A 17873-nucleotide genomic window follows, 5' to 3' on the forward strand; every position below is an offset into this window, starting at 1 on the left:
CAGTACTAACTAATCCATAGCTAAGTACCAAGAACCACCCAGAATACAGTGTCCCCTGAGAGTCCTCTTTTCCTGTAGCACATGCCTTCTTCTCTAGGGCCGGATCAGGCACCAGCTCTCAATCTCTTCTCACAAACGGACACTGCTAGAATGGCCAGACCCAGAAAGGCAGCTCCACGGATCAGGGGCCATGCGCTTTGTGGGAACCAAAGTTCCAAAGAGCCAACTGCAGTGACAAGAGCAGAGGGCAACAGCCCAGGAGGTGAAATTTCACCTTTTCCCATTCAGAAGGGAACAAAGCAAGAAAACCAGGAAGATGGTGGTTTGGAGGAACAAGGAGCTTGATCAAGAAGATGGTTCCTACTAGAGTTTCAGGACTGGAGTAAAGTCACAGGGTCATCACTTCCAGCAAGATCTTCCTGGTTATGGGAACTGGGTGTGCCTCTGGCCTTTCCATCCTGAGGCACTGGAGCCTATCTTTTTAAGTATCCAGCATAACACATGGCACATACCAGGCACATAGCAAATGCTTGCTGAATCACCCTTCACCCCCCAACCCACTGTGGGGTACCACAAAGGACACAAGTAGAATATGCCTGAGAGGGAACCCATTAGAAGCCCTGGAGTCCTCTAGAAGCCATTCTGCTCATTTCCCAGATCGTGTCAGCCTGTTCCAGTAAAATTTGTCTATTTAAAAGTTCTCTTTTTCGGTCTAATTGATCTCCTTAGCGTCAGTGCACATTCACCACAAGATTAATCGTACATCCTCCCCTTTCATTACATCACTGCATGAAACCTTCCAGATCCATGGAATACAGGCTAAAATCCAGCTCCGCGCTCAGCCCATATGGTCCCTATCTCATTTCTGAATCATTTTTCTAGCAAAGCTCTTAAGTGTACACCTGTTAAGGCCTAGTTTTTTCATTCTCTGGGGAAGGAGACAGTGTGAGAATTCTGCACAGGAAGTGAGACTGTCTGCCTTCTCAGGCACCTTGAGGAGGGCAGTGGCAGCACCGTCCTGCAGTGACCAGGGGCATGGGCTCAGGACACTGGGTAGGAGGCCTAACACCCCACCTGGCAGACTCATTTTCTTGCCTCTTTATACCTCAGTTTTCTTATCTGTAGCTACTTTGTATGCTTATAGTGAAGATTAAATGAGATAATACAAGTAGCTAGAGCACTCAGCATTAATTTGTTATTTTTATTAATCTACTTAGAGGCTAATTCTGTCCACAGTTTCAGAACATGCACTGTTTGTCTGGTCCCTGCATGGTGCCTTCTGTCCCCTTGCGGAGAACTCTTTGCCCTACTATTTGGCATGCACCGAAGGCTCATTCATGCTTTAAGCCAAGAAAATCAAATTTCATTTCCCTTGGGAAGCCTTTCCAAATCACCTCTGCTTGGGGAATCTTTCTGTTGTACTTCTGTGTCATTGTGGGGGCATGGATAGTTTTTGAATAAGTATCTACAAACCCTTTTTAGGGACTGGAGTGTTTGAAAGCAAATGAGGCAAAACACGTGGTCTCAGTATAAGACAGAGATAAGGCCAGTTTCTTAATGAGTGCATGCTCTGGATGGGTCAAGAGCAACTGTGGAAGCTGCACACAGGCCCCCGTTAGAAGGGGACCAGGTTTCCAGACATCCCAGGAGGGGAAATGTCAGAGGCAAGACAAAGCAAGAGGTGGCCCAAGGAGTGGAGCACATTTCTGTCTACCTTGACTGTGGTCTACACAGAAAGGGGAAGAAAGAAGGCCCAGTGAGTTAGCGTGGTCACTTAGGAAAAGGCTTTCACTGCTCTAATCTCTCATCTCAGGAATCTATACAGGAGGTGATGGAGAGCTCCCATAATCTGGGAAGACAGCAACCACAGCTCAGCTGCACTGTTGGAAGCACAGTCATCCCTCAGTGCCAGGGGGACTGGTTCAAGGACCCCCATCCATACCAGAATCCTCAGATGCTCTCTTACATAACATGAGACAATATTTGCATACAGCCCATGTGCATTCTCCCATATGATTTTTATATTATCTTACTGCATAATTGAATGCTATGTAAATAATGCTGTGATTCTGTATTGTTTAGAGAATAAGGACAAGAAAAAAGTCTGCGTGTGTTCAGTACAGACAGGTTTTTTTCCCCAAATATTTCTAATCCACAGCTCACTGAATCCTCAGATACATAACCCAAGAATATGAAACACAGGCTGAGAGGAAAAGGTTGTGGGTGACACAGACAAGTCGTCAGCCTTTGTCAACTACCTAGTGTAGCTAACCAGCCTGACCCAGAATGGTGGGTAGGTACAAGATGAAGGATTGAGAGGGAGTGGTTTTTGTTTTTTGGGTTTTTCTTGACAGTATGAGGGACTAAACCCAGGGTCTTTGCGCTGAGCTGCAATCCCCCCGCCCCAGTAGCCTGGGTGACTCAGAAAGGGTCCTGAAGGAAAGTCGGATGTCTATAAAATGGAAAGATGCTGAACGTTACTTCAGACACTCCACATCTGGAACAGAGAGGGAAATGCCACAGCTGTCAGGCAAGCTGTTGGACACATGGTCCTGGAACCATGGAGGAGTACAGCTCTATTTTTTGCTGATGCTGTGGACACAGGTAATGGATACAGACTGAGGGACAGAGAGTAGCACGACAAGGAGAGCAGTGCCACTGCATTCTCCAGGTACTGAAGAAACAGAAATCAGAGCCTGGGGAGAAGCCCCATCAGTGAGCGGAGGACAGTAGGGGGGTGGCATGGCCACATCATCTCCTGAATGGGGCAATGAAGGCTCCAAAACTACGATTTCTGAGTCAGTTAGCAGGAGCCAGCCCCAGAGCCTGATCTGTACAAATCTGTCACCACAACTGCTCTGCTTGTGTTTATACCCAGGCTGGCAAATCATGGCCCAGGTTAACAAGTGACCAGGCCAGCTTAGAGGCACAATGTGGACATGGTAACTGGCAAGGTTGGGAAGAGCAGGCAGATGGTGATGGGGCTAGTCCTGCCAGCTGCTGACATAGGGAGCAGCTTGGCTGCTGCTGAGGATATCAATTAGCAAGCAGGAGGGAAGGCAGACGCCGATGACTCACCAGACCTCAATGACAGCCAAAACAGGGCAGGTCTGAGTTTGGAAAATGGCAAAGGCCACTCATCCCAACCTGCCCTGGCTTTCTTCTCAGTGACACTACACACAGATTGGAAACTTCCCAAGAATCCGAAGAGAAGGAAGAGTTCTGACCAACTCCTGCCAGCCAAATAAGACTCACACTCAGAGATGAGTAAGAGGAGATGGGAGGCTATAAGCCGGCTGGATGTCAGCAGCAAGGAGGAGTGAGGTTTGGATTCTTGGAGAGTACTGGCCCATCTATTAGCCCCCTCATGTTCTGTGTGTGCAGACAGAAAGCAATCAACACCTCTGGTCACCCAGCCCCTCTAGTCCTGGCTCTGGTGTGTGGACAGCTGCTGTGTACCATGAGCAGTGGCCTTCAGAACCTTCCACAGGTGGTACCTGTGCTGGCTGGGGCCCTTCACACTTGAAAACCAAGCAGCAAATTGAGACAAAACAAACCCTAAATATGAAAATGCACAGCCAAGGAAACATGAGTTTATACAACATGGACACCTCCCACAGAGGTAACTAATACCCTGGCACCACTAGGCTTGCCTAGATTCATAGGCAGGCCTCCTGAGTCGTGTAACATTGTCACGGGACAGGAAGGGGCATCTTCTACACCTCTAGACCAGGGCTCAGGTAAGTGTGTGCTTTACAAGACTAAGCTTGTGAGAGCCTAATGTGAGCCCCGTGTCAAGGGACGGTCCTGTGCCGCACACGCTCTTCTGACAGCATCTCTGTCTGTTAGAACTAATGCTCTAGATTCCACTAAAAGTGGGAAATGTCACATAAATATAGAGCTTAAAATAAAACACATCTGGGAGTAATACAACACATGGCAGGCACTGGGCACCTACTGAGCCTGGCTTCGTGCCCTGAAGAAACAGACATACCTTGAACACAGCTCCTGCGCCCTCGAACTTCACATAGCATAATTAGCATCAAACAGTGCAAAAAGTGGTGAGGATCAGAAGCAAATATGCATGGACCCAAGAAGTTGTGCAGGGCAGAGTCAAGTTCTGTGGCAACACGGGAGGCAGCCTGGAGGGCGGGAGGACTGAGCCAGGCCACACAGGCAGCACCGGCAGGTAGCAGTCCATGAGGTGCACACACGTGCAGGGCATCCAGTCCTCCAGTGCTGGCACAGCGGGCCAGGACAGTCTGCAATCTGACTTGGGGCCATAGCTGTTTATTTAGCAGCCCCATGGAGTACACAAGTAGATACGAGCAGTTTTGTGAAGCACATACACGGGTACAGGCAGGGAGAACAGGGTGGGTAATTAAGTCTTTTCTTCAGGCTAAATAATCTTAAAATATGGTGTCTACTGAGGCCCCCAAAAAATGTGCAGTGAAATGTCCCCAGACTGATGAGTGTGTGCCCCAAGGCCACATGTCTCCAGGCAAGTGACTAAGAATTCATTAGTGAGAACCAAGCAGGACCTCGATGTCGCCCCGGAATGAGGTCAGGAGAGAAAGCATCAGTTCTTCTCGAGCCAACCTGTAGCTGGTGAATGGGGCCATCTGTAAGTGCAGGTGCTGCCGCTTGGGCTTCCTAGGCTGACTCAGAGTTAATCACCACTTAGTGCGATCCATACAGATCATGACGCAGTTTCAAGCCTGGCTCTCCCTTAACGGGACTTGGGCTGGGCCCAGTGACAGCCCCTCTGATAACCTCTCACGAATGGCATACAGATATTTCCACATTCCCAAGAGGATTCACCAAAATATAATAAAACAGAATACGTGTGCTACTCAGGATGAGTGCTGTAATCAATAAACACACATCCACAAGAACTCAAAACAGGATCTTAAAAAAAAAAAAAAAAAGCCATTTGCACAGCCATGTTCATAGCATTACTGACAACAGTCAAGACTTGGAAGCAACCAAAAATGGTCACTGACGGATGGATAAAAAAAAGGTGGTATGTTTACTGTATATAGTAGAGTATTACTCAGCTTTGAAAAAGGAACATTCATTATGCTGCATACTACAAGATGTCTTAACATTGAGGCTATTATGTTAAGCAAAATAAGCTAGCCATAAAAAGTCAAATATTATATGATTCCATTCATATTACGGATCTAGAATAGTCAAAATTATAGAAACAGTGGTAGGAAGGTGTTTATTAAGGCTAGGCATGGGAAGTGAAAGGGAATTCTTTTTTTTTTCTTTTTTTGTTTCTCGAATGCCTTCAGGGCACTTTAGGCCAGCGGGAGAGTTGTGAGGTTCGAACTCCAGCAACCTGAGGCTGACAGCTTTGCGGAAGCAGCCACTTAAAGGACTGAGCTAGAGCCAGGCCCCCCGGGAATTCTTGTTTAATGAGTTTAGAATCTTTGTTTTGCAAGACAAAAAGTTCTAAAAATCCGTTTCACAACAATATAAACATGTTTGACACTACTGAATTATACATACATGTATGTCTAAGATAGTGTTGTAGTACAGTTCTTGCCATAAAACAGTGGTCAAGTAACACCCTTGCAGGATGGGGGCAACGCAGGATGGCAGGGAGCCCTCAGGGGGATCAAGTCCCTTAAGTGAGGCCTAAGTGCCTCTCCTGTCTCCCTTCTCTCTCCTGAAGGACCCTGGCCACCTCTCTCCGCACCATCCTGGTTGCGCTGACTCTGAGAAGGCCTGCTTCCTTGTCAGCTCCTCTTCCTCCTCCTGCTATCTAGGATGCACCTGTGTCTCCCCGCCTGCCCTTCTCTCCCTCACTCCCTTAGGGACTGTCTGCAACTAGCTATCTTGCCTCCTGGCTGGCCTTGCTTCTCTCTGCTCTGCTTTCCACCATCTTTCCTGGAGACGGCACGGGGCATGGCTTCTGGGAGCTCACTCAGCACTCGTGGTTCACCCTCCGTGTCACTGATCCATTTCTTTGCCACTGAGCACTCTGGTGACCGCTTCAGTCCATTTTGGATCCCCACCCCAGTAACTACAGACACCTGCCGCTCCCCTCTGGGCCACACTGTGAGTGTGGCTTACTGGCTTTCTGACTACTTCATCATTGGCCTCAGCAGGTACCAGGCTCTCCTGGTCTCAGAAAAATCTATGGCATTAGTTCTTGACTTCACAGAGAGCTGGTCTGCAAGTCACACAGAAAACTTTGTCTCCAAAGCCACCAGGCAGCAGGGACAGTCTCCTCAGCACTGTAGAGCCTGCCCACCCCCCTCCACCCCTAGGGACCTCTGTGTGGAGTCCAGGAGCTACCACCAGCCCTGCTGGGCTGTGGCGCCTCACTTACAAAGCGGCCTCGCAGCTGGGTTGCTGCCTTCTGGAAATGTGGCATGATCCTCTTGCACATGCCGCACCCTGTCACAGGAAGGAGAAAACAAACGCAGTTACAGAGACAGCAGGACCCTGGTGCTCTGCCCCCAATCCCCGACCCTGGACATCCTCCACAGGATGGTCCCAGACTCTGGAAACATGAAAGGAACAGGAGGCAGAGGCCCAAACCCTCAAAGAGCTCATGGTCCTAATGGCATAAAACAGGGCAGAGCCCAGCAGTCCCTCTCTAAATGTTAGATCGAATAAGCAAAGGTGACACAAACAGCAAGAGCAGAGCCAAGAATAACTCAGTGCTGCTGCTGAGCTCTACAGGAATGCAGGGGCCAGCACAGCGTCAGAGAACAGCATCCTGTGTGTACAGCTAGCGGCCGCTCTGCGCCCCGCAGTCAGGGGCTACACTGGAACCAAGTCGAACACCACTAGAAAGCAAGGCTGGTGACCACAAACATCCACTTGAAATGTTCACGCCTCTTTTCTCTTGTATTAACAAGGACAACTAAGCAATGAGCAGAGGCAGGCCAGGCATAAATGTTGCTGGCTCTGACCAATGGGAGGAGCACAGGGCCAGGGCTCGGGGCATGGCCGCTGACCTTTCAGAGCCTCACCAACAGCCTCCTCTGTGGGCTCTGGCTTCCTCTGGCAGGGGAGGTGGACTGGACTGCCCCAGGCTCCTGCAGCCCTGACTTCAGAGCATCCTGTTGTGGCTTTGGCTCAGTCCTCACTGGGGTATCCACTTGGCTACACTCCTCCCTCGCTAGCCCTGGAGAGCACAGGGCCAGGCTGGCCAGGCCCCAAACATCCACAGGGACCTTGCTTTCAAACCACCCCATAATTAAAATCCAATGAGAGCAGGATGTGTTTCTGTAGAGCACACTGGACAGGAGAAACAGTGTCCTCAGCTGCCAGGAATTGTGACATGCTGGGCTGTCACCCTTTTTGACAGCTGCTGTGCTGCAAAACAGGTTTTGAGATGACACTGAAAGCCACAGAAACCAAAGCTGCCTGAGACGTGTCAGGCTGGGTCTGATCTGAATTGGGAAAGCAGAGAGACACTGAGAAGTGGGAGGAGATGGAGAGTCCTCCTGGGCCACCAGGACCCAGTCCCCAGCACCAAGGTAACGGGCAAGATGCTGAGGCGGGAGATTTTGATAAACCATGCCCATAGGCCCCCCCCCCCACATTTCTGCTTGACACTCAGGTGTACACATATGCATGAATGCATGCGCATATGTGTGCACGTGCGTACACATGCACACATGCCCATACTAGAGCCTGGGCTCCGGTTCCCGTCCTTAGGCTTCCGCTTGGGGAGAAGTGGGAGGGCAGGAGCTGCTGTAAAGTAGGGGCAGTGGGAGCCACAGCACCCACTTTGGGAGCCTGCTGCCAAGACGGGGACACCTGTGGCACAATGGAAGGAATATGCTGCCTGTGGGGTCACCACTGTTCACAAGGAGAATGGAAATTCGGACAAGCACAATGGCCACACTCAGGTGGACGCCTGTTATGGTTTGTGTATAGGTGTCCCCCCAAAGTCTCATGCAGTCTTGGGGCAGCTTCTGGAGTTTGTGATTGATCACTGTGGGTGTGGATGCTGCACATGCCCTGGGGCAGGTAATCTGCAGTACAATGTAAGTGGGAAGAGAAGCTAGCTGCTTGAGCTGCTGCTGCCCCTCCCTTGCGCTCTTGCTCTTTGCTGCCACCATGAAAGGTTGCTTTTTGCTCTGTGCTGCTCTGCGTTGGACCCAGCTGAGTATGGACTAAAACCTCCAGTAACTGTGAGCTAAATAAACCTTTCCTTCCTTCATTTTGAGTGTCGGGTATTTGTCCCAGCAACAAGAGAAGAGTAACTAAGACAACGCCTGTGGTAGTAAGAGCCCTGAGAAGCTCTCATCTCCCCTTGACCCTTGCTGGTTGTGGACTCTGGCAAGTGACCTGGACTGTCTGAGCTGCAATGTCCCTGTCTATGAAATGGAGACAACTGTACCTGTCCTGATGGTGTCACACAGGTCTGGCCCTTAGCAGGTGCACACTCTGCCTGGGAGAAACAAGACCTTCGAATCACTCCCCAACTCTGGGGTGAGGAATGTGAAACGGGGGTACAGGAGGCCACTCCACTTCCTGGGGGTACTGAGGGTGCACGCGTCACACTTCCCATTTAGTCAGCGACTTCAATGTGATACTCAGGGTCAAAGCAAACACCAGGAGCTTAGCTGCTTGCCGCTGGCCCTCTCCAGTGTGGCCTCTTCCTGCTCCGCCCATCTGCACCCTCATCAGCATCGCCCTCCCCTCATCCCCACACAGGTGACAAGCCAGCCAGCTAGCTGTTCCCAGGAGGGGAGGCCAGCAGCTCTGGGGGAAGAAGTGACTGGGGGGAAGAAGTGATAAGGACTAACAGAAAACTAGGGGCCAAGCCAGTTTCCAGTTTGACTTTCCCAAAAATAGAGCTGGCATTGTGATTCTTATCTCAGTGTATCTTCAGCAGATTCAACTGGGAGGCAGGGGAAAAGGTAAGACTAATTATCACTCTCAAAGCCCACGAGTCAGAGCATTCATTCTTTTCATTTTCTCATTAATTCCGTGAACAAACATTTACTGAATAAGCAAGTGGGCTTATTCCTTGTCACCACACCAGGTTCCTCATGGCCACAAAAGACTCCCACTGCCTCTGGGTTCATTCACTCCACACGGAATCAGAGAATCACAATCCCAGCAAACTTCCCAGGTAGGGGATTGCTGTGTATCCCAGGAGAAAGCGGAATTATGAGGTTGCAAAGGCTGAACTGGACTAGTATAATAAAAGCCCAAGTGTGTTTCATTATACACACGTAACAAGAGGAGTCCAGGGGTCCCTGGGATCTTGGAGGCTATCCAGTGTGATCCCCACTGAAAGCTTAACTTAGCAACATGGTGTTCTCTTCCCTCACCCGCCACTAACGTGCTCTGTGACAGCCACCAGGTTCTTAACTTCCCCAGTCCCAGCTTCCTATTATATAAAGATAATCACTATGCTTGCATCTCCACAGCAATGGATAGGAAGGCTTGTGCTGCAGGCAGCCGGGAGGGCGGGGACACAGGGACAAACATCAGGTGCAAACTGCTAGCGAACTGCTCTTTTAAAATAATTAAAGTCATTACTTGGAGACCTGCACAGCTGTGCCACCACTCTGCCTTGTGACACACCCTGCCTATGACACACGCATGTCACAGTGCTACTTTTCCAAGCAGGTTGAGTCCCGAGAGTTTTAGAGAAACCAAAGGAGGCCCCATTCCAGGAGCTGTGGCTAGAGGGTTCACAAGCCTCCAGCAGAAAGGAAAAAAGGTGAAAGGACCTAACACAGCGATGAGGAAAATGAGTCAGGGTGAGAGTGCAGACTGTGCCAGGCAGAGTGAGATCTGCAGGAAACAAGGCACAGTGCCTCTGCCACAGGAAGGACCTTCAAGGGCTCCTGGGAGCCAGCCCGTGGTTACAGCAATCAAGCTGCAGCCCTCAGGCAGGCAGAACCCCCACAACTCCCCAGGAGTAGGAGCCAGGGGCCTCACTGCCAGGCCTGGCATGAAGAGGGAGGGTCCTCAGCTTAAAGCGTTTCTCAGGCAGAAGGAATTGAGAAAAGCATTCAAGTCAACAGGAACCTGGTGCCACACATAGCCTGTGACATATACCTGGACATACTGACCTCCCACCACACACAGCCCACTTCCCATCCAGCCTTCAGGCCGGCAGGGACTCCTGTGGCTTCCCAAGAGGCATGTGCAGATCCCAGAGTCCCAGCTCCAAGGGCCTTACCAGGTTCTCCCCTTCCAGGTTGGGACCCAAGAGCCTGCAGGGCACTTCACAGTGCATACCTGAGACTCTCTCACAGCTCCTCTGCTGTCACAGCTCAAAAACAACCAAGACAGTGTGTCCCTATATGGGCATGGTGCACTCCAATAAAACTCAATTTACAAAACACAGTGGCCAGCCATGGGCCACAATTTGCTGACCCTTACTTACAGCTTATGAAGCCATAGGCCTTATTCTTCAATAAGAGAGCAGAAAGAAGAACAGTGTGCATGACATCTGCCAGAGTAAATGGCAAGCAGTGACTATGGTTTTGTTTCAGCTTATTTACATGTATAATTATAATACTGGGCTACAATATAAAATGTTTTTAATTCTCTGAAAAAATTTTTTGAAAAGTTTGGAAAAACCTTTGGAAGCCACTGCTCTGAGCTAAATCTTCTCTTACAGTGTGGGGATGGAATCCCAACAAACCGAGTTCCATCTAAGCTCACCTAGCTCCAGGGTCTGCAGCTGGAACCAGAAGCCAGGACTTCTGGTTGTCACCTCAAAAGCCCTTCCACCATTCTCCCCAGCCTCTGGCCTCACACTAAGATGAAGCCCAAAGCTCAGGGTCCCAGCTCTCTCTGACCCTGCCCCAGGAGCCACTGCTGGAGGGACCACCTCAAAGGTAGGCCCGGCCTGTGTTCTGAGCTTCAGGATGCTCCGGGGGGGGGGGGGGCGAGGGGCAGCAGCACCCCAGAGGTGCACACAAAACCCAGGTATGGTTTTGGGTCAGGAAGGAGCATGCAGGTCAATGGACTCACAGGAAGCAAGGGTATGGGAAGGCAGAGCTAGCTGGGCAGGAGTCCTGTACTGTCTCTTGGTGCTCAGGGTGAAGACAGCAGAAGGCTGGAGAGAGCTGAGGAAACCAGAAGGAGGAGCCAGATGGGAGGACCAAGAAGAGGGCCAAGAGGTGCAGAAAGAGCAATGAGAATGAGCCAGGACTAGTCCCCATTCGTCCCCTTGCAACCTTGGTCACCCACTTCCCACGGATGTTGGCTAAAGAACATTCACTCACAGGGGGCGTAAAACATCATGAGGAGTGGCTTTTCTTCCTTCTTCAGGAGCCGTCTGAAGTCCTGAGGCATAAAAGAGAGACAGCAGCAAGTCACACACAGCAGTAATGGGACATGCCCTCTTTCTGCTCCGGTGTCCAGCATCAGGGAGCCACGGAGTGAGCACCTCAGAAACACCCTGGACACAGGATGAGAGCAGAAAGAACCTTAGAGCTGATCTATTCTAGCAACCCTCAAATATCACACAAGGGGAAACTGAGGCCCTCAGGAAAGGGGGAGGAGAATAAATGGTGTTCCTGAGGTCACCTGACGTGATGAAGTACCCAGGACTATGCCACTGGCTTTACTTTCAGCTCCAGCTGAACAATAAAAGATGGCAAGGAGCTATTTTTGTTCTGTAAGGCTGTTGAAAAGACAATTGCTTCGAGGAATTCAGGAAGGGTTTTGCTGTGGGGGAGGGAGCTGTTTCAGTGCCTGCCAGCATGGCCAGCTGGGGAATCTGCCTGCTGTGGCATAGAGCTTAGTCCTCAGGCTTAGCCCTAACACCACCGTCCCATCCCCAGGTGTGCTGTACCCACAGGGCACAGGATGGGGTCTGTCCACTCTCAGGGAGGTCACAAGCCAAAGAGATTGTCTGTGTTTGTAAAACCTTTAGATCAGAGGCTGGCACACTGTTAGGCAGTATAGAACGGTTGCTTAAATAAATATGCAAAATGGAAAAAGACAAATGGCCGTGACAACAGGAATGTGAAGACTTAAGTGTAAGCAGAGCAGAGACTTTTCTTCCACCGAGCGCCAGTGAAGGAAAAGCAAAAGCAAGTCCTTCCCAAACTGCAGAGAAGCTTCCACAGGTAAAAATAAGAGTGTTTCTCTTTTGAATAGTAAGGAAAATAAGAGAAAATGTCAAAATGCAGCTATCTGGTAGCAATGTGGCGTTAGATAAATCAATGATGGCACCTTCCACACCACGGAATACTATTGAGCATTAAAAATGCTGAAGAGGGGGCTAGGGATACAGCTCAGCTGCACAAGCACCCACCCGCAAGCAGGGGGTGGGGGGCCACAAGCCAGCACATAAACGTAGTGATACTTATGTGAGTAAAAATATTCATGTATGCATTAAAAGCCTGGAAGACCACAAAGTATCAGTGGGCACCTCTCAATGGAGAGGTATAGGGTAATTCATTTTTTTCTTTTATGAATAAGTTACATGTTCTAAATTTCCAACAGGGAATATGTATTCCTTAATTTCTTTTTCAGTTAGGTAGAAATTATAATTTTTTTCACTGGTTATCTAAAACATTCTGTAATAAATCCTGAAAAAGTTCACTCTAATTTAAAAACTAGAGGCTTTAGTACTCATTTTCAAAGCAGAGCATATTGCAATGCTGAATATGCAAACCATGAAAACCGGGGTTTGTTTAAAGAGAGGGGAAAGGAAAACTTCAAAAGGTAAAATGAGAAGGATTGTGTAAATGCTACATTTTCTACCTAGATGTCCACCCAATGCCTCACACACTCATTGGTGGGCTTGAGGAGGAGAATGCACTGGGGCGGAGTGACACTCAGCACCGGATTTATCAACTGATGACCTTATAGCTAAATGTGATGCTGGGAGGTGAAGCCTGGTCAAGAGGTCATGGGCAGTGTGGGCCAGAAGGCTCTACGGCTCTTCTTCTTCCTTTGATCTTAATCTGCTTCCAGCTGCCATGCCATGAGCTGTTGCTCCTCTGCCATGCCACCCTGCCTAGGTTGACTAAACCTGATTATGAACTAAACCCTCTCCAACTGAGCCAAAATAAACTTCCTTGCTTGTAGTTTTTTTGGGTATTGGGTGTTGTGTCTCACTCAGAGTGACTAAGATGGTAATAATAATCCTTGTACAATAAAGGTGCCCGGAGCAATACCCAGGTGCTGTCAGTCGAAGGTTGAACAGTTACTGGATAGATGTCTTTGCAGAAGTAGTCCTTGCACGGAGGTGTAATTTGGTGGAGTCCCTGTGGTAGTTCTTATTATCTGGACTACACACGTGAGATCCTTCCTTTATAACCTCACGGCTATTTTATTTTATTTTTTGTTGAGGGCTTAGCATTGATTTTGACAACTTTCACAGATATTTGACCCTATTGCGCTATTACCTAAAATGTCCCCCCAAAAGGTTCACTATGGTGAAGGCTTGGCTGTCAGCTGATGGGCTCCAGAGAAGTAGCTGATGGTGAGGGCAGAGCCAAGGCCTGGAGTGTTCAGGCAAGAGCTCTATCACTGAGCTACATCTTTTAGCTGAGTGAAAATAGAGGTAGGGCCTGCTGCAGGGCACAGACCACAGGAGCATGCCTGTGGGCGGGGGCTGTGTCTGGCCTCCGGCCTCTGGCCCTCTCTGCTTCCTGGTTGCTGTGAACAGTTCTGCTCTGCCAAGGCAGGCTCACTCCCTGCCATGACAGTTCCACCTCGTCCCAAGTGCAGAAGCAACGAGGCCCAGTGGACGCAAGCGGAAACCTCTGGAACAATGAGCCAAAGTAACTATTTCCGCCTTTAGGTTGATTTCTCCATCACAGTGATGAAAACTCTTGAACACAGGCCCTACGTTGGGATGAAGGATACAAAACCTCTAAAACTCATCTCCTGAGATCTCAAGAGATAAAACCTAGTGAAAGATCTGAGAAGGAAAGGTGTTACTGGACCTGTAGCCACTTGGTTTCATTGGTTTTCAGTAGTAACGACTGTTACATGCTTACTTACCTTCACAAAATAACCCTAAAAATTAATTAATAATTGAAACTTAAATTTGCAGCTTTCAGTAATTCGATGGGGTATTCTAGTGGCAGGGAAGCAACTTACTTTGTATTTCTACATGAGGGAAAAGAACACAAATAATAACAAGAGGACAGCAATAAAGAAAACTCTGCTTACTATTCCTCCAGCTACGGGAGAACAATCTTAGGAAGTTCAAGACGTGACATTTGCAGTGGGGAGGTGCCAGGCAATTACTTTACAGAGAGGCTACACACATTCCTCATGACAGGAGCAATAATCAGTTTGGGTTCTTCGTGCCTCATAGCTTTGGGTGCCCACTCTCTCCTGAGACTTGTCACTCTTACCTTGCGCCCACCTACTTTTAGGAAACTTTACCTTCTAGCTGACAATACTGGCACTGACTATCCCAGAGAGGTGGATGGATGCCCAGAGCCTGAAATTGAACCATCAAAGACCAACCCCTCTGGGCTACCCACAATGATCACACCAATCGCTCCTCTGCAAAGTTAAAAAGGCATCATTTCCTTGTGATCTATAAAGAACTGAGAGCAGAGTCAAGGCTAGGGATGCAGCTCAGTGGCAGAGTATCCAGCAAGAATAGGCCCTCTGTTCTATCCTCAGCACTGCGCGGGAAGCAGAGCCAATATCTTTAATAAAAGGGAAGGAGCAGCAGAGAAGATAAAAGTTACATTTCATTTCAGCAAGGTGAAAGCAAGCATTTTCTTGCCCTCTATTAAAAAAAAGAAAATCACCGTTTGCCTCACAGGCCATGCTCAATGTACAGGGGGACCTTGCCCGTGCCTATGTGAAGACACAAGTAAGCAAGAAAGACATGATTCCACCTAGGTAGGGCAGAGGGACACATACAGGCCAGGGGCAAACAGGGCAAGCAGGGGCAGGTGCATTGTGGCTTTGCTTAATCCTCAGAGAACTAAGGAAGACTTTAAACCAGAATCACCCTTTTACCTGTTCTCCCACACCTGGACCACTCTGAAAATTAAGCCTTAAATGGGTAAGTAACATGTGTAAGATACACAGTGACTCAAAAACTGAAAAATCCTACCAACATCTAGATTAGACAGTGAGGAGAGTATATTTAAATCTGTACTCTTACAAGCAAAACCTAAACATCTCATGCACATTAAAGAAGGCAGTGGGGGTGGAGAGGTTCCTAAGCAGCCACCTCTGATCGCATACTGGCTCCGTTATGGAGCTGGGAAGGGGAATCAAATATTAGGGTCCTGGCCTGGTCTCCCTGGAGGAAAGCCAAGTGATCCTGGAATCCTTGAGCTCCTCTCTTTGGGAGGCTGGGGCACCAGAGAAGGTTCCAGCTCTCATCCAAACCGATAGGGAAAAAATTACCTTTTCATTGTCAATGTGGACAACATCTTTGGCTCCAGGATCTTCTTCCCAGAGTGGGGGCCCTTTTGGATCCTTCAGAAAGGCTACTATGGACTGAGAAGAAAAAGAGAGAAAAAAAACAACAACATGCATTTTAGTCAGGCAAAGAAAGAAGTGGGAAGTCAGGAAACTGTCCTCCTCCTGTCTTGGCACCCAGGTATGCCAAGTGGCAGCACCTGACTGAAATGTGGCATGTGCTTGAAGGGCAGCGATTTCCACAGTCCACAACACCACCGCCAAGTGACTAGAAATGCACCTCTGCAACTCCCAGCAGGTGTCCCTTCTGGGGGTTGGCTGATCCATCTCTACTATGGGTAGGGTACATGTCTTCACAGTCAAAAAGGGGTAAGCCTGAGACCATGAAGTTGGCTTTTTCAATTCAGAGACACACTAGTACTTCTGTTAATCTTATCACCACCCAGAAGCCTTTCTGGTCAACTAATCAAAGGTCCCCATTCTTAAGAGTATTTTAGTATCCCTGAGCCACTAAAACTGCCAATCCCATAAGCAGATAATCACAGCTTCATGGTATTTCATGATAGAAACTGGGCTTGATGTGATTTGACCCTGATTATCTTCTGCTGGGAGTCAGTGGGGTCCTGACTGACAAGGATTGGGGTTTAGCATGGCTTGGCTGGCTTCTGTTATGTAGAACTCTGACTAAAATCTCCACTCCCTTTGGGGAAGACTGCCAGGGGGCAGGAGAGAGGGGCATGTATATCCATGCCCCTCCCTCATCCACCTGCAGGCTCTACTGGTGTGGACAGAAGTGGATTTCTCTGTCCCCTCAGACAGTCTTTCCGGGAAATGATCCCCAAAGAAAACCAGTTACACCTCCATCCCTCCTGCCCTCCTGCTTGGCCTCTGTCAACACATGGAGCTGGATGAAGCAACCTTCTGTTACCTCTATTGGCTTTGGTTAAGCTCCAGTAGGCAAAGGTTCAGCTGGACGGGTCCATATATGCCCCTGTGTGTGCATGTGTGAGTGTTTCTAGAGGGAGAAAGGACTGAGATGAGAAATGAAAGTGCCCTTCTAGTGTAATTCAGCATTCAATCCATCCGTGGGCCACCCAGAGAGCTCTTCAGCTATGACTTATCATTTTTGGAACCTTCTTTGGAAACAACTAGTATGGAGGAATGGGACACAGTCATGTCTTTATAAGATTCATTCAGTAGCCCTTCTTGTCTGCCAAATGGAATTATGAAGGGAAGGGACACGCAACTGCTTCTGCCCCAGAAAAAGGCAGATTTGCCTGTTCTGAGTCCTGTGTCAATGCTTCACTGGGATAACACAAGAATAGAGAGAAATGACCCCCTCCTTCCTGAAGCCAACACTACCCACCGCTGCATAGTACCGGCACACCTGGCAGAGAAGGGTGCTCCTGAGCACCCTTGGGCTTGTGTTCCAGAAATACCTGATGGGCAATCTAGAGACCTCCAGAGTATGGGAAACCCCACATGCACTGCTGTCCACACACACACTACTCAGCAGAGCAGAGCAGTGTCCAGTAGACTGCCAGTGGGATCCTGAACCCTCAATAGGTCAGGGAGATACTGCTTTGGGGGCTCCTGACTATAGCAGGAGCTGAGCTTAGGGTTAAATAAGCTTCCCTGTTCCCTATCCCACAAGGCCCTCCACTTTAGGGAACAAAGACAGTGGGATGGAGATGGGAGAAATGGTTGAATTTAAGGTTAAACTTGAATAGCCACGTTCATAACTCTCTGCTTTACACACAGGCTCACTCTCATCTAACTGAAGGTGAACGAGCCCAACCAGCTGGCTGATGAGCAAGGGTGACTACAGAGTGAGACACAAATCAGGACACTGCCTGCCCCACTACTCAGCTGCAAGTTGGGGCCAGGAACTCCTCTCTACCTCCCTAGTTCTGAGTGGCTTCTATTCCCTATTCCAATGCTCAGAGGTACTGGCTAAACACAAAAACAAAACCACCCCCTTTTTATCAATGCATAAACAATTCCTGATCCCACCCAGCTAACTCTTCTTATGAGAAACATATGTTTTCACTGAGGACATGAGCTCATGTCCAGACACAGAATACAAATAGTCAAACAGCTCAAGTTGGAGGAATTCTTCAAGTGAGTAAGTTGGTGTTAAGATAGTGAGTAACTGGGCTGAATAACTATATAAGGTGAAAGCTTTAGCAATTTAAGAAAGAAGAGTTCTTAATAAATAAGCAATGGCAAAGGGAGCTGAGGGGGAGAGATAGGCAGAGAGGCAGACAGAGGCAGAGAGCATGACAGCTATATAGATAGACAGACAGGAAAGAATGGAAGGACATACAGTCAGAGAATGAGAACAAGATGAAGGGTCAAGTATACAGGGTGCAGCCGGGGATATAGCTCAGTGACGTACATGCCTGCTTGGCAAGTGTAAGGCCTCAGAGTTAGATCCCTGGAATAAAAAAAAAAAAAAGAAAAGAAAAGAAAAGAAAAGAAAAGAAAAGAAAAGAAAAGAAAAAGAAAAAGAAAGAAAGAAA

At 48.7% G+C, this 17873-nt stretch overlaps 1 protein-coding gene across 1 annotated transcript in view; it reads right to left on the reverse strand.

The window, feature by feature from the left end:
- Pdia5 (protein disulfide isomerase family A member 5) overlaps nt 1-17873 on the reverse strand; it is a 92777-nt gene that overhangs the window by 36835 nt on the left and 38069 nt on the right. The window contains exons 6-8 of the mRNA XM_004642184.1: nt 15337-15429; nt 11223-11283; nt 6341-6408 (exon numbers count right to left, since the gene is read on the reverse strand). Coding sequence (XP_004642241.1) covers nt 6341-6408; nt 11223-11283; nt 15337-15429 — 222 coding nt within the window. The remainder of the gene's footprint in view (nt 1-6340; nt 6409-11222; nt 11284-15336; nt 15430-17873) is intronic.

Source organism: Octodon degus, unplaced genomic scaffold, assembly GCF_000260255.1.
Source record: "Octodon degus isolate 3935 unplaced genomic scaffold, OctDeg1.0 scaffold00147, whole genome shotgun sequence".
Classification (NCBI taxonomy): Eukaryota; Metazoa; Chordata; class Mammalia; order Rodentia; family Octodontidae; genus Octodon; species Octodon degus.